Source organism: Pan troglodytes, chromosome 13, assembly GCF_028858775.2.
Source record: "Pan troglodytes isolate AG18354 chromosome 13, NHGRI_mPanTro3-v2.0_pri, whole genome shotgun sequence".
In the NCBI taxonomy this organism is placed as follows: Eukaryota; Metazoa; Chordata; class Mammalia; order Primates; family Hominidae; genus Pan; species Pan troglodytes.
The window spans coordinates 118,398,442-118,411,446 of NC_072411.2; the positions used below are offsets into that span (position 1 = coordinate 118,398,442).

General features: G+C 40.2%; 1 protein-coding gene across 2 annotated transcripts in view; it reads left to right on the forward strand.

The window, feature by feature from the left end:
- The window catches only part of XRCC5 (X-ray repair cross complementing 5), a 96,993-nt gene that overhangs the window by 25,531 nt on the left and 58,457 nt on the right, over positions 1-13,005 (forward strand). For both annotated transcript variants that reach the window (XM_016950457.4, XM_054679335.1), the window contains exons 11-13: positions 2,325-2,462; positions 3,327-3,417; positions 6,422-6,555. In XM_016950457.4, the coding sequence (XP_016805946.2) occupies positions 2,325-2,462; positions 3,327-3,417; positions 6,422-6,555 (363 nt within the window). The remainder of the gene's footprint in view (positions 1-2,324; positions 2,463-3,326; positions 3,418-6,421; positions 6,556-13,005) is intronic.

Here is a 13,005-nt window from a genome sequence, read left to right on the forward strand (position 1 = left end):
AATTGGTCCTGTCAAAGACATATAAATAAAAACTTCAAACAAATTGGAAGTAATCTCTTCCTCAGATTCTCATTGTGCTTATCTAGCCCTTTCTTATGGGACTTAACTATTAGAACATACATGTTTCATATTTGCTACATATCTCATTTCTGCTAATAAAGAATGTATTAGGTAAGTGAGGTCAAGGACTTGGCTTTGTTTTTTCACAGGGCTCAAGACAGTGCCTGGCAAAGAACAGGCACTAAGTAGCCTTTGAATTGAACTGAAAAAGTAATGATTCTGTTATGAAATCTGTACTGGATTCTAATGGCCAGGTCTTGGGGTCATAGGTTTTTTGTTTGTTTGTTTGTTTTGTTTTTACAACAGCATGGCTGAGAGGTCATAGGTTTTTAACTTTGATAAGGTTAACCGTGATAGAGAAGTACATAGTGTTTGGGGAGTTTCTGCAGAGAGAGAGAGAGAGCTGACTAAGGTAAATCTGGAATGGAGAGGGTATCAATTTACTAAGCCTAGAGAAAAGGTTAGAAGCTGGAGAGCCAGAGATTAGTAAAGGGGCATTCTAGCTAGGAGGTAATGGTATGAGCAAAGGCCAAGTGTGAGACCTGCCCCCAGTCAGTGATCAGCTCAGTGATGCCAGAATAGAGGAACCACTGGAAGGGAGTGACGTGATGAGCTCTGGGAACAGAGGTGGCTGTCAGGGAAGAGATGGATTTGAGAGACAGTATAGAGGTAGAATTGGTAGTTTCGTGAACACTTAAAAGGCGAGGGATGAGGCCCAGCACTTTGAGAGGCCAAGGTAGGTGGATCACTTGAGGTCAGGAGTTCGAGACCAGTCTGGGCAACATGGCAAAACCCCATCTCTACTAAAAATACAAAAAGTTAGCTGGGCATGGTGGTGCGTGCCTATAATTCCAGCTACTCGGGAGGCTGAGGCACAAACATTGCTTGAACGGGGGACACAGAAGCTGCAGTGAGCCGAGATTGTGCCACTGCACTCCAGCCTGGGGGACAGAGTGAGACTCTGTCTCAAAAAAAAAAAAGTGAAGGATGAGAATGGTGCGGTGGCATTATCAAAGACCGGGGTTTCCAGTGTGGTTGATTAGGCAATGATGTTAATGGAAATAGGGAATCCAGGAGGAGAATGAGGGGGAAAGATAGTAAGTTTAGGTTTTAGTCTTGTCGTGGTGAATGTGAACAGTTCATACTGAACAGTTTGAGATAATTGAAGATGCCATGTCAGATATCCACCAGCTAGCAGGCAGTCTAAGTCTAGATCTTAGGAGAGTTTTAAAAATGAATGTACAGGCCTGGTGCGGTGGCTCACGCCTGTAATCCCAGCACTTTGGGAGGCCGAGGCAGGCGGATCACCTGAAGTTGGGAGTTCGAGACCAGCCTGACCAACATGGAGAAACCTCGTCTCTACTAAAAATACAAAATTAGCCGGGCGTGGTGGCACATACTTGTAATCCCAGCTACTTGGGAGGCTGAGGCAGGAAGATCGCTTGAACCTGGGAGGTGGAGGTTGCGGTGAGCTGAGATCACGCCATTGCATTCCAGCCTGGGCAACAAGAGCGAAACTCTGTCTCAAAAAAAAAAAAAAAAAAAGAAATAAAAGAATGTACAGATTTTTGATTCATCAACTCATGGGACTGGATGAAATAATCCCCAAGTAGAATTTTAGAGTGAGAGGAGGAGGGAAAGGTCTAAAGTAGAATTTACAAATTGGTGGAGAAAAGAGAATAATCAGGGGAGAATGTTGTTTTTGAAGCCATGAAGGAGAAAGTATATAGAGACAGTGGAATGGTGAGATGCTACTGTCAAACAAAAAAATCGAGAACCAAGGAGTTGGCAATTAGAAGGTGATGGGTGACTTCAGAGGATAATTTCATTAAGGAAGTAGGGGCAGTAGCTGGACTAGACTGAAGAATAATTATGCACTAAGCAGTGGAAACAGCATGCCTATTATTTTAAGAAATTCAGAGGTAAAGACAGGAAAGATACTGATAGCAATTTGTGGAGAGGGAAGGACAAACAAAAGATTTGTTTAGGAGGGCTGACACGAGTTTATTTTTAGGGTAAAGATAAAAATTTAGAGAAGGAAGGTTGAAGCAGTAAGACAGAGGATTTAGTTAATGAGGTTAAGTCCCAGAAGAGCTACAGTAAATGTAATCAAAAGCAAATGTGTGCACTTCGTCCTTAAAGTCAGGGGGCACCCTAAAAAATGTAAAATAGAAAGAAAGTGATAACAGTCTTAAAGTATTTAGTTCTGTTGTGAAAACTCTCACATGTTGAATATGTGTTAATACATCCATCTTTCTTACCAGGCAGCTGCAGTTGCACTTTCCTCCCTGATTCATGCTTTGGATGACTTAGACATGGTGGCCATAGTTCGATATGCTTATGACAAAAGAGCTAATCCTCAAGTCGGCGTGGCTTTTCCTCATATCAAGCATAACTATGAGGTAAAACCCAAAGTCTTAATGTTATTTTTTTTCTTCAGTTCCTTTATTCTAAGCGTGTTTCTCAGCTGTTAATGTTCATGACAATTACTTGGGGATCTTGTTAAAATGCAGATCCTCATTGTGTAGTTCTGGGGCAGGGCCCAGATTCTCTGTTTCTCTCGAGAAATGCTGATACTGGTCTGTGAACCACACTTTCGGTTGGAGGAAAAAGTATACGTTATAAAAATAATATAAGAATCTTTTAATTATAAAGTATTATAAGAATCTTTTTATTAAGTATTATGAAAATCGTTTTAGATTAAAAGAATCTAATCAATAAAGGTTCACCATGGCCTTTTCTTGGTTCTCATCCTTCTTGACTTATTGGAACCAAATAGAGAAATTACCTCCATTTTTACAAATGAGAACTATGAATAAAGGTTGAGGATATGATTTTGTTGTGATCTTTGTGAAACAGTTTATTTAGGGCTCTCTTGTGTAAAATACAGTTCTAAATTCCTTATCATTTCCTCTGTCTCAGAGAACTTACTGTGGCCGAACTGGAAAGAGAAGGCACATATCTTGACTTCCAAGTCAACCTTCTGGTCACCCCAGTCTTCTCATTTGTTGTATTGGTCATGCATTTGATAGCAGTCCTTTAGTATTCTTTTATACATTTCTCTTATGCTTAATATTCTTTATACTGTTTGCAGTTGTGAACAGCCAGTAGCAGAAGTCAAAACACTTCACTTTTCATATGCCAGAGTTGGGCTGTCCGATTTTTGAAATATTTCTGTTATGCTACTTTCCCAGAATTTGGGATCAGTTTTATATTTTTTCATTAATTTCATCGTTTCTGCTTTTACCCCCTTTCTTTCTCATTAGTGTTTAGTGTATGTGCAGCTGCCTTTCATGGAAGACTTGCGGCAATACATGTTTTCATCCTTGAAAAACAGTAAGAAATATGCTCCCACCGGTGAGTTTGTTTTCATTTAGATCACTCACTGACTACACACACTGTTCTTGGGAAATCACCTGTCTGCTAGTTGTTGGTTGGGGCTAGGTATTTATAGGGTGCAATTAGTTGGATTTCCAATCATACACTTAGACACAGTAATGATGAAGGTGGTTTACTTGGTGTTTTTCCAGTAGTAGGGATAGGTTTGCCTTAAACTCACCCAACACTGTCTAGTTTTTGCCTTGGAGCATGTACCTAGGGGAAAGCTTGATGGTAATGGATGTCCATCTCTAGTTGTGAGCAGAGTTTGCCCCTGCCGAAGTGAATCTGAGCAGTATCAAACCTGTGACTTTAGTGTTCTGTGTAAAGTCTGATGTAGCCTTTAAATGAAAAGTGACAGTGCTGAAGATTAACTTTTCTCTTTGCCCTGTTTTTGTAGTTTGCACCAACAGTCCAAGTCTCATTGTTACTTATTTCTGGCTTTTAGGAGTTACTTCAGGCTTGATGTGAAAGGTCCTGATTGAGCATCTGGCTGCAAATGTCAGGGTCCTATATAGAATTATTCTTAGAGCCACAGGTCCAGTCTTCCAGAGAGCCTGTCATTTAAAACAATTGTAATAAAATATAATAGGGGGCAGAAGTAGAAAACATACCAAAAAGAACAACAAATGATGAGTAGATGTTTTAGGTTACAAGTTTATGTATATTGTCTGTGTCTGTTAAGATTAGGGAATTGTGAGGTGAGTCTCGGAACTCAATTCTTTCTGTTATTTTGGCTAGACCCTTTGGAAGTAGTGTGCTATAGAAAGGCCAAGAATCAGATGGGTCCCTAGGGCCTGTATCTTTATCTTCCTTCTAGAAGTGAGTCTGTCTGCATCACGGTGGAGGCAGGCATGGACCTGATTGTATGGAAGTTGCCACTGTATTACAGTATTACTCTGTCTCTATTTCCTGATAATTCCAAAATTTAAATGAGTAGAATATTTAATTATTTATTTATTTGAGACAGGGTCTCACTCTGTCACCTGGCTGGAGTGCAGCGGCATGATCATAGCTTACTGGAGCCTCAAACTCCCTGTGTATTAGTTCATTTTCATACTGCTGATAAAGACATACCCGAGACTGGGAAGAAAAAGAGGTTTAATTGGACTTACAGTTCCACATGGCTGGGGAAGCCTCAGAATCTTGGTGGGAGGCGAAAGGCACTTACATGGTGGCAGCAAGAGAAAATGAGGAAGAAGCAAAAGTAGAAACCCCTGATAAACCCATCAGATCTGGAGTGAATAAATCTATGGACTTACTCACTATCATGAGAATAGCACGAGAAAGACCAGCCCCTCTGATTCATTTACCTCCCCCTGGGTCTCTCCCACAACATGTGGGAATTCTGGGAGATACAATTCAAGTTGAGATTTGGGTGGGGACACAGCCAATTCTGGCTCAAGCAATCCTCTTGCCTCGGCCTCCTAAGTAGTTGGGACTACAGGTACGCGCCACCGTGGCTGGCTCATTTTTAAAATTGTTTGTAGAGATGGAATCTCACTATGTTGTTGTGGCTGGTCTTAAACTCCTGGGTTCAAACAATCCTCACATCTCAGCCTCCCAAACTGTTGGAATTATGGGTGTAAGCCATCACGTCCAGCCCAGAATATTTTTAAAAACCCAGTTTATTGATAATTTATTTTGTCGACATAAATCACTCAGGATCTGAAACATTAAATATCTTCTGTTATCTATTTTCTGTGAGTTAACATTTGTTTACATTTTCTCCATTGGAAAAATGGAACATTAAAGTTATTTCGTGTATTTCCCAGTAGATGTCTATGTAGGGATGCAATGCCAGGATGATCTGGCCTCCTACTACCTTGTAGTAGTAGGTGAAAATCACTGAATGTTCACATGTATAAGTACTGCCCCCTACCTGTTGCTGGGAGGGCCTTGAATTAGCAAGTTCAAGATAGTGTTGGCTGTGCCATTGCCTGAAACCTCCATGGTTTCACCATGAAAAGTCCATAAATGGGTAGAAAAGAAATATCTGATGATAAATACCTGTATGCTCTTTTATTTTGTTGTAGCTGTACAAAAGGGATATTTGAAAAGGTGCAGAATAGAAGTATAATGTACTTTTTAGGAACTACTTACTCTTTTCCACCTTTTGCCTGGTGACTGTGAATGTTCCAGAAATAGTGCCTCAGGTTCAACAGCTGAACTGCTGTATGAATCAGCAAAATGAAAGTTACACACAGTAGTTTAGGCAGAAGTATTTTTGGGAGAATTGCCTTTCGTCCATATTGCTTTGGGCTGTACCATTTTTATTGACTGAGTAGATTTTTATTGAGGAGCACTTGTTTTTTATTAGTATTAGGAGAGACCTAAGGAAAGAGGATGTCGTATTTCTGCTCTCATGGAACTTGAGAGTTTGAATGGAGTAGGGCAAGACATGTACGCAGGTGTGATTAGTGTCACGGAGGCATTGAGAGAGGAGAGAGCTTATTCAGCCTCAGTAGATTGTGAAGGAATCAGCTCACCCTGATCCAATGGTGTCTTCCTGTTAAGGTGCTGTACTCTGATAAAAGTTATATTAAAGTCATTAAAATGCTTATGCTTCATTACCAGAGAGGTTTTTTCTTTTTAATGTTTTTCTTCTTTAGCTAATTACTAGTTTTTAAAATATTAGCTCAATGGATACTAAATATTTTGTTCCAGTCTCCTTATAGGGATTGGTTTTTATATGGCTGTATTCCTCTGAAACAAACTTTCTTGCTTTTGATCTGATACTCCATTGTCAAAGGCTCACTGAATGGTAGAACTGGAACCTAATCAGTCAGTCACTCTAAATCGATCTTTTCATGGATAAGAAAACCAAGACTTGGGTTAAATACGTGCATAGCTAGAGAATACTTTGGCAGGGCCAGGACTGTATAACCTGCCAATATTGCCGTGGATATCTCTACGTAGAAAGCATTTGTTTTAGTGGAGAATAATGGAAATAATCATTTTTCTTTCGGCTTCTCTGTTTAAGAGGCACAGTTGAATGCTGTTGATGCTTTGATTGACTCCATGAGCTTGGCAAAGAAAGATGAGAAGACAGACACCCTTGAAGACTTGTTTCCAACCACCAAAATCCCAAATCCTCGATTTCAGAGATTATTTCAGGTGAGAGAAGAAGGATGAACAAGTCATATTTCTTTTAAATGAAAGAGAGCTAAGTGCAAAGTTGCGGTAATTGGCCAGTCCTAAATAAATGTCTTTTTTCTCTGAAGGCCCCATTTGCTCTATTTAATGGAAGAATAACATCTTCCTCTCCTACTTCAGAAGGTAAAAATATTCTGAGCTCTTAAAAAGAAAAATAAAGTTGGAATGCTTTCTTTCTTTTCTTTTTTTTTTTTTTTTTTTCTGGAAGAAGCTTACTTTAACAAAAAAAATACAGGAAGGCCAGTTGCCCATGCTGGAGTGCAGTGTTGTGATCATAGCTCACTATAGCCTCAAACTCCTGTGCTCAAGCACTCTTCCGGCCTCAGTCTCCTGAACAGCTGGGATTGCAGGCACGTGCCACCATGCCTGGCTCATTTGTAAAAATTTTTGTGAAGGCAAGTCTTGGCCACGTGCGGTGGTTCACACCTGTAATCCCAGCACTTTGGGAGGCTGAGGCAGGTGCATCACTTGAGGTCAGGAGTTCAAGACCAGCCTGGCTAACATGGTGAAACCCTGTCTCTACCAAAAAATAAAAAAATTAGCCAGGCATGGTAGCACGTGCCTGTAATCCCAGGTTCTCAGGAGGCTGAAGTGGGAGAATTGCTTGAACCTGGGAGATGGAGATTGGAGTTAGCCGAGATCACGCCCCTGTACTCCAGCCTGGACAACAGAATGAGACCGAGTCTTTAAAAAAAAAGAAAAAAAAAGGTTCCTAGGCTGGTCTTTAACTCCTGGGCTCAAGCATTCTGAGTAGATGGGACTCCAGGTGTATACAATTGCCCCCAGCCAGATGCCTCTTTTATATTTTTTCAGGCTTTTCTCCTGTATTGTATGTAAATAACACTTTTCTTCGTTTTCTATATCAAAATAGTAGGAGAGCTTATATGAACTATATAATAATATAACATTGTTAGAGAAGAAGTGTTCTAATGCCACATTTCTCAAAAATTTCATAATTAAAGGGAGCATGGGGGTCAGATAAAAAGGTTATATTGTGAAATTATTAAAGAATAATTAAAATACAGAAAATATAAAAAATCTTCTGAATCTGAGTCCAAAGGAATTGGAAGGCAGAGATTGGATTAAGGTAAATTGGGGAAGTTGACAAGAGAGCTGACTTATGCTGAGGAAGGGGAGGGCTAGACCAAGGTTGAAGGAGAAAGGAATATTCCAGTCCTGGATTCAGTTGATGACAGCAGGACATAGGCTTCTCTGACCCCCACAAAACTGAAAAAAAAATTATATAAGCGGCTTTTTAAGGCAAGCTGTTGCTCACAGAGGAGTAGAGGGCCCTTTTCTGCAGGTTGGGGGTAACAGGGCATGTGCTGCAGAGACCACAGATTCTCCCTTATGACTCACTTCATGAAACATCTGTAACTAACTTAAGTCCATATTGGGGCTTGTGATTTGAGGGATCCTCTACTTGAAAGAAACTGCCTGTTTTTTTGATGCTTGTAATTCTTTTAAGTAGTGAAAAAAATCTTTTGTTCTAAAATTAGAGATGTGAAGCTTAACATGTGAAGACTTGACTCTGAATACTCATGCCCCTCAGTTTATGATGGGGATACATGCCTATAAACCCATCTAAGTTGAGAATATAAGTTGAAAATGCATTTACTACACCTAACCTACCGATCATCATAGCTTAGCCTCACCTACTTTAAATGTGCTCAAAACACTTCACATTAGCCTACAGTTGGGCAGAATCATCTGACAATATCATGCACTGTAAAGGTTGTCTACCCTTGGGAGCTGCAGCTTGATATCACTGCCCAGCATTGCAAGTGTCCTACTGAGTTCTACTGAATGAGTATCGCTTTCACACTGTTGTAAAGTGCAAAAATTGTAAATTGAACCATCATAAACCAGGGACCATCTGTACTCTAGCATGCTAAGTGTAATGAAGTATAAATTACAGATATAAAAATCCTTTGGTGTTTTTTTGGCAAATGTACTTGAAGACCTAAAGCCTTGTGCCATTTGTAGGAAAGGTAGGAGCAGACCAGTTCAAAGCTTACCAAAATGGTTCACTGTGGAGAAAAAGAGAAACTTCTATTAATACTATTTTGCACACTTATCTACAGTAGGTTGTATTTATCTTTAATAAATGCTTATTGGAATAACAAACAGATACAAGCCATAAATGCAGGCATTTTTATATTCCAAAGCTGCTGCAAGCACGGGCTTTAATTTTTATTAGTTTGTTTTGTGGGGGAGAGTTTTTAATATGGCTTATCTGTATAAAGAAGTATCTTTACTAGGATACATAAACTTAAAAAAAACTTATTTATTGAGTACTAACAATGAACCACGTGCGAAAGATACTATAAGCTTCTTTTTTTTTTTTATTTTTATTTTGAGACGGAGTCTCACTCTGTCACCCAGGCTGGAGTGCAGTGGCGTGATCTTGGCTCACTGTGAGCTCTGTCTCCTGGGTTCACACCATTCTCCTGCCTCAGCCTCCCGAGTAGCTGAGACTACAGATGCCCGCCACCACGCCTGGCTAATTTTTTTTTTTTTGTATTTTTAGTAGAGACGGGGTTTCGCTGTGTTAGCCAGGATAGTCTCGATCTCCTGACCTTGTGATCCGCCCGCCTCGGCCTCCCCAGAGTGCTGGGATTGCAGGCATGAGCCACTGCACCCGGCCAAGCTTACTTCTTTTATGGACCCCTCTAGAAGAACGAGAAAAGTAGAGAGAGAAAAAACCAGTAGTTAAAACAGTGGTGGGAAAACACCATGAGAATAAGAAGAAAAAGATTTTTGCAAGTGGGTGACTTAGGGAAGGCTTTGCTAAGGAATTAGCATTTGGACAGAGTTCTAAAAGAACAAAGGCGTTGCATGTTGTAAGGAGGGCATGCCATGCAAAATAAATAACATGGAAAAGCATGAAAATATGAAGAGCCAGGATGTGGATCCCTTTGGCTGCAGAATAAGTTCTGTATGGGGAAATGATGGAAAACGTGACAGAGAAGGTAAGTAGTAAGTAGGTTGTGAATACCTTGTATGCCATACTCAGTCATTTGGATTTTACAGCAGTGGGTAATTAAAGAATTTTCAGTGGCCCACTTGAAGGCTTAAGAGTTAAAGCAGTGATGGAGAGAGTGGAGACGAGAATCAATTCTTAAGGCATTTAGAAGGTATAGATAGAACTTGAGTGATTGATGGAAAATAAAGAGGAATTGAAGATAACAGGATCCTAGCTTGGGTGACTGAAAAGATGATGTCACCATTCAATATGATAAGGAATACAGAATGAGCAGGTGGAAAATATAATTCATTTATTTTCACAAGTGTTAAATTTGAGAAAATCTATTGGATATCCTGGTACAGACACTCATTGGGAAGTTACAAACAGGGTTGCAGAGCCCAGAAGACAAGTCAGGTCTAAACACAGATTTGAGAGTCCTCCTCATTGAGGCAGAAAGACAAGTGAGTAAGATTGTCTGGGAGAGCACACTGGGTGAGTAGGAGAGAGAACAAAGTAGAGAACTGCAACACGTGAGTGAACAATTAGACATATAAAAAAGGGTTGTTACAAAACCAAACCAAATGCTCCTACCTCCATACCCCAACAAAAATCAGCGAGGTAGAAAACTAGGAGAAATGCATCTTGGAAGGCACAGGAAGAGAAGAGTTGGAAAGGAAGGAATCGCAAGTCAGATGCACAATGGGGAGTAGAGGTGAGCTTAGCAAAGGGTCTTTAGGAATTTGTAGTCCAGTTTGAGGACTTTGGGGACACAGAATCAGTTGAGTAATGGTGTGCAAGCCAGGTTACAATGCCTAGATGAGAAAGACTTTCTGATGAAGGGAGAGAGAAAGAGAGGACACAGTAATCTATAGGAGGTTGTGGGATCCAGGAAGGCCACTTTTTTCTTTTTGAAATACCTACAGTTAAGGGTAAATGAGCTTGGAGAAGGAGAGAGAGATTAATAATTAATTTGTTATCAAGAGGTTAATTTAATTCTAATTTTGGAAAGAAATGCTGAAAATATATCTTGTCAAGTATACAGTTAAAACCACTTTTTAAATAATTGATACAATGGTGCTAAAATCAGTATATTAGTAACTTTTGAGCTATTGTGGTCTGTAGGTTTTTCCTCTAATCTTTTTCAAATTGTAAAAATCACATCCAGTAACAGTTGCTTAAAAGAGAAATAAATAGGTGATCTCAGCTTCCCATCTGCTCAGAAATGTCACTTTCTCATAATCCCATTTTTTTAGTGCATTGGGAATTTTTACCTGAATGAATTTCGTAAGTATCTCGCTTAGCTTAATTTGCCTAAAATGTGACCTTTCAGAAAATATGAGAGGGAGGTTGGTACTTCAGAACATCTCTTGTAGATCCTTTATTATTGACTTACGGATGATGACACTGAAAAGATTGCCTGGGGTTTATGCTGAAAATCTGGAATGTTTTACAGTAGGAAGGCTGGGTAGGATACTTGTCCATTGGTTGTTCTAGCCCTTTTCCAAGAAATGTCAATTGGATATCACAGATAGAATCTTCAGGAGTTTATGAGAGGTAGTCTGCTATGTTGGGTGTTTGATTACTGCTTTACATCTTTAGGACTTTCTAAGCTGTTCAGGTATTTTAATGAACCAAGGGAGAGCACTGAATAAAGGATTATGCATAATAAGAAGGTGGTGAGGGGGTAGATTCACAGAGTTTGGGATCTTTTGGATTTGCTTAAACAGTTTGGGGATTACCTTGCTTTACATTGAATAGGCCTGATGTTACTGATGCTCAAGGGAAAGTCAAGTAATTACGAAAGAAGAAAGCAGGCATCAAACTCAGACAAACAAATGAATATACTATGGAGAAGGAATAGTTGTGGTTGGTGGTTGAAATGGGGAAGGGAGCAGGGAGAAGCGCATGGAATTTCTGGAGGAAATTGGTACTTAATTCCTACTTCAGGGTTTTCGAAACTTACAGGACATTGACTCTTGGATGATACTCACTATTAAACCTAAGCATCTTTTATTTTTTTAGAATAGAAACTTTCAGCTTACGTTTTCTTCAGTGTAGGAAAGGAGTCCAGGGGGCCAGGGGATAGTATAAATCACATGCTTTGTGATAGGAGCAGTATTTTGAAATTACAGGAGCTCTTCAGCTCCCTGGTGTTTTGTTTGTTTTTTTTAGAATTACCAATTTATAAGTTGTTTAAAAGTGGGAATAGTTATACCTTAATTTTGGAATTAATCTTCATCGAAGGAAGGAAAACATCAATAAACTGATAGTTTCATTTCTTTCTTTGTTTTTTAATGACATCTAATCTTACTGCTTACCTTTCTATACTCCTTTTAGAGCATTTCCTTTTCTGGGCAGGCCAAAGGCCTGGCCCAGTAGACTCGAGGCAGGATAGGTGGTTGAATGAGGTGGCATGCTGTGTAGAACTTCACTCACATGGGCAGTGGAGAATTTGCCCTGGCCTTGAATTTGGCGCCCCTCCCCCTTGGTGTTGCTTCTTGACACCGCTGTCAACAACTAGAGCCCTGGAAAAGAGCACTTTATTCCTTCAGCTGTTATCTGCCAGGTGCTTATTATGTGCCAGGTAGTATTTTTGGTGCTTAGAATTCATTCAGCAGTAAAGAAGAGAAGAGCCCTACTTGTAAGGAGGAGGGTTAGATAATAAACAAGTAAACTAAAAAATTGATAATTTTAGATAATGATGGAGGCTATAAAAAATATAAAATAAGGGAAGTGACAGAAAATGACTGGGGTGGTAGAATAGGGGTGGAGGGGCTACTTCATATAGAGTGTCAGGGAAGGCCTCTCTGCAGAGATAGTATTTCAGCAAAGACTAAAATGATTTTTAAAAAAAGGGCAAGGGTGGAGCTGACTCTGTTGAGGTTTAGGGAAAGACAGAGGAGGCAGAGGTAGTGTTAAGCCCAGGCCCCAAAGTTAGGATGAGCTTGGTGTATGAGCGAAGCAGGAGCCCAGCCTATTGGGGTTGTGAGTGAGGAGAACAAGTGGCTGGTGATGTGATCGAGGAGGCAAGCAGGGCTGCATCATAGGACCCTAGGGTATGGTGAGCAGTTCATTCTTGGACCACTTCCAGTCAGACAGTGGAAGGAGAAGCCAGGAAACCAGTTAGAAGGTGACTGGTAGGCCAGGGATGAGGTGATAGGGCCTGGGCAAGAATGGTAGCAGTGGGGAGAGAGAAAGGTGGATGGACTTGTGCTGAAAAGTGCAAACTCAGCAGTCAGGGACAACTCAGTATTCTCATCTCTTTTGCAGACCTCTCTCTGGGACTCACTGAGCATGGACAGCTTCCCTGTAGCCACCTGTTTCATCCACCACATGGCATTCTCTGAGATTAAGTGAGGGAGAAAGCACAGCATGATTAAGAGAGAGAAAAGGATTATAACAAGAAAGTTATAATCCCAGATTATCAGGTCTTAGAATTAGGT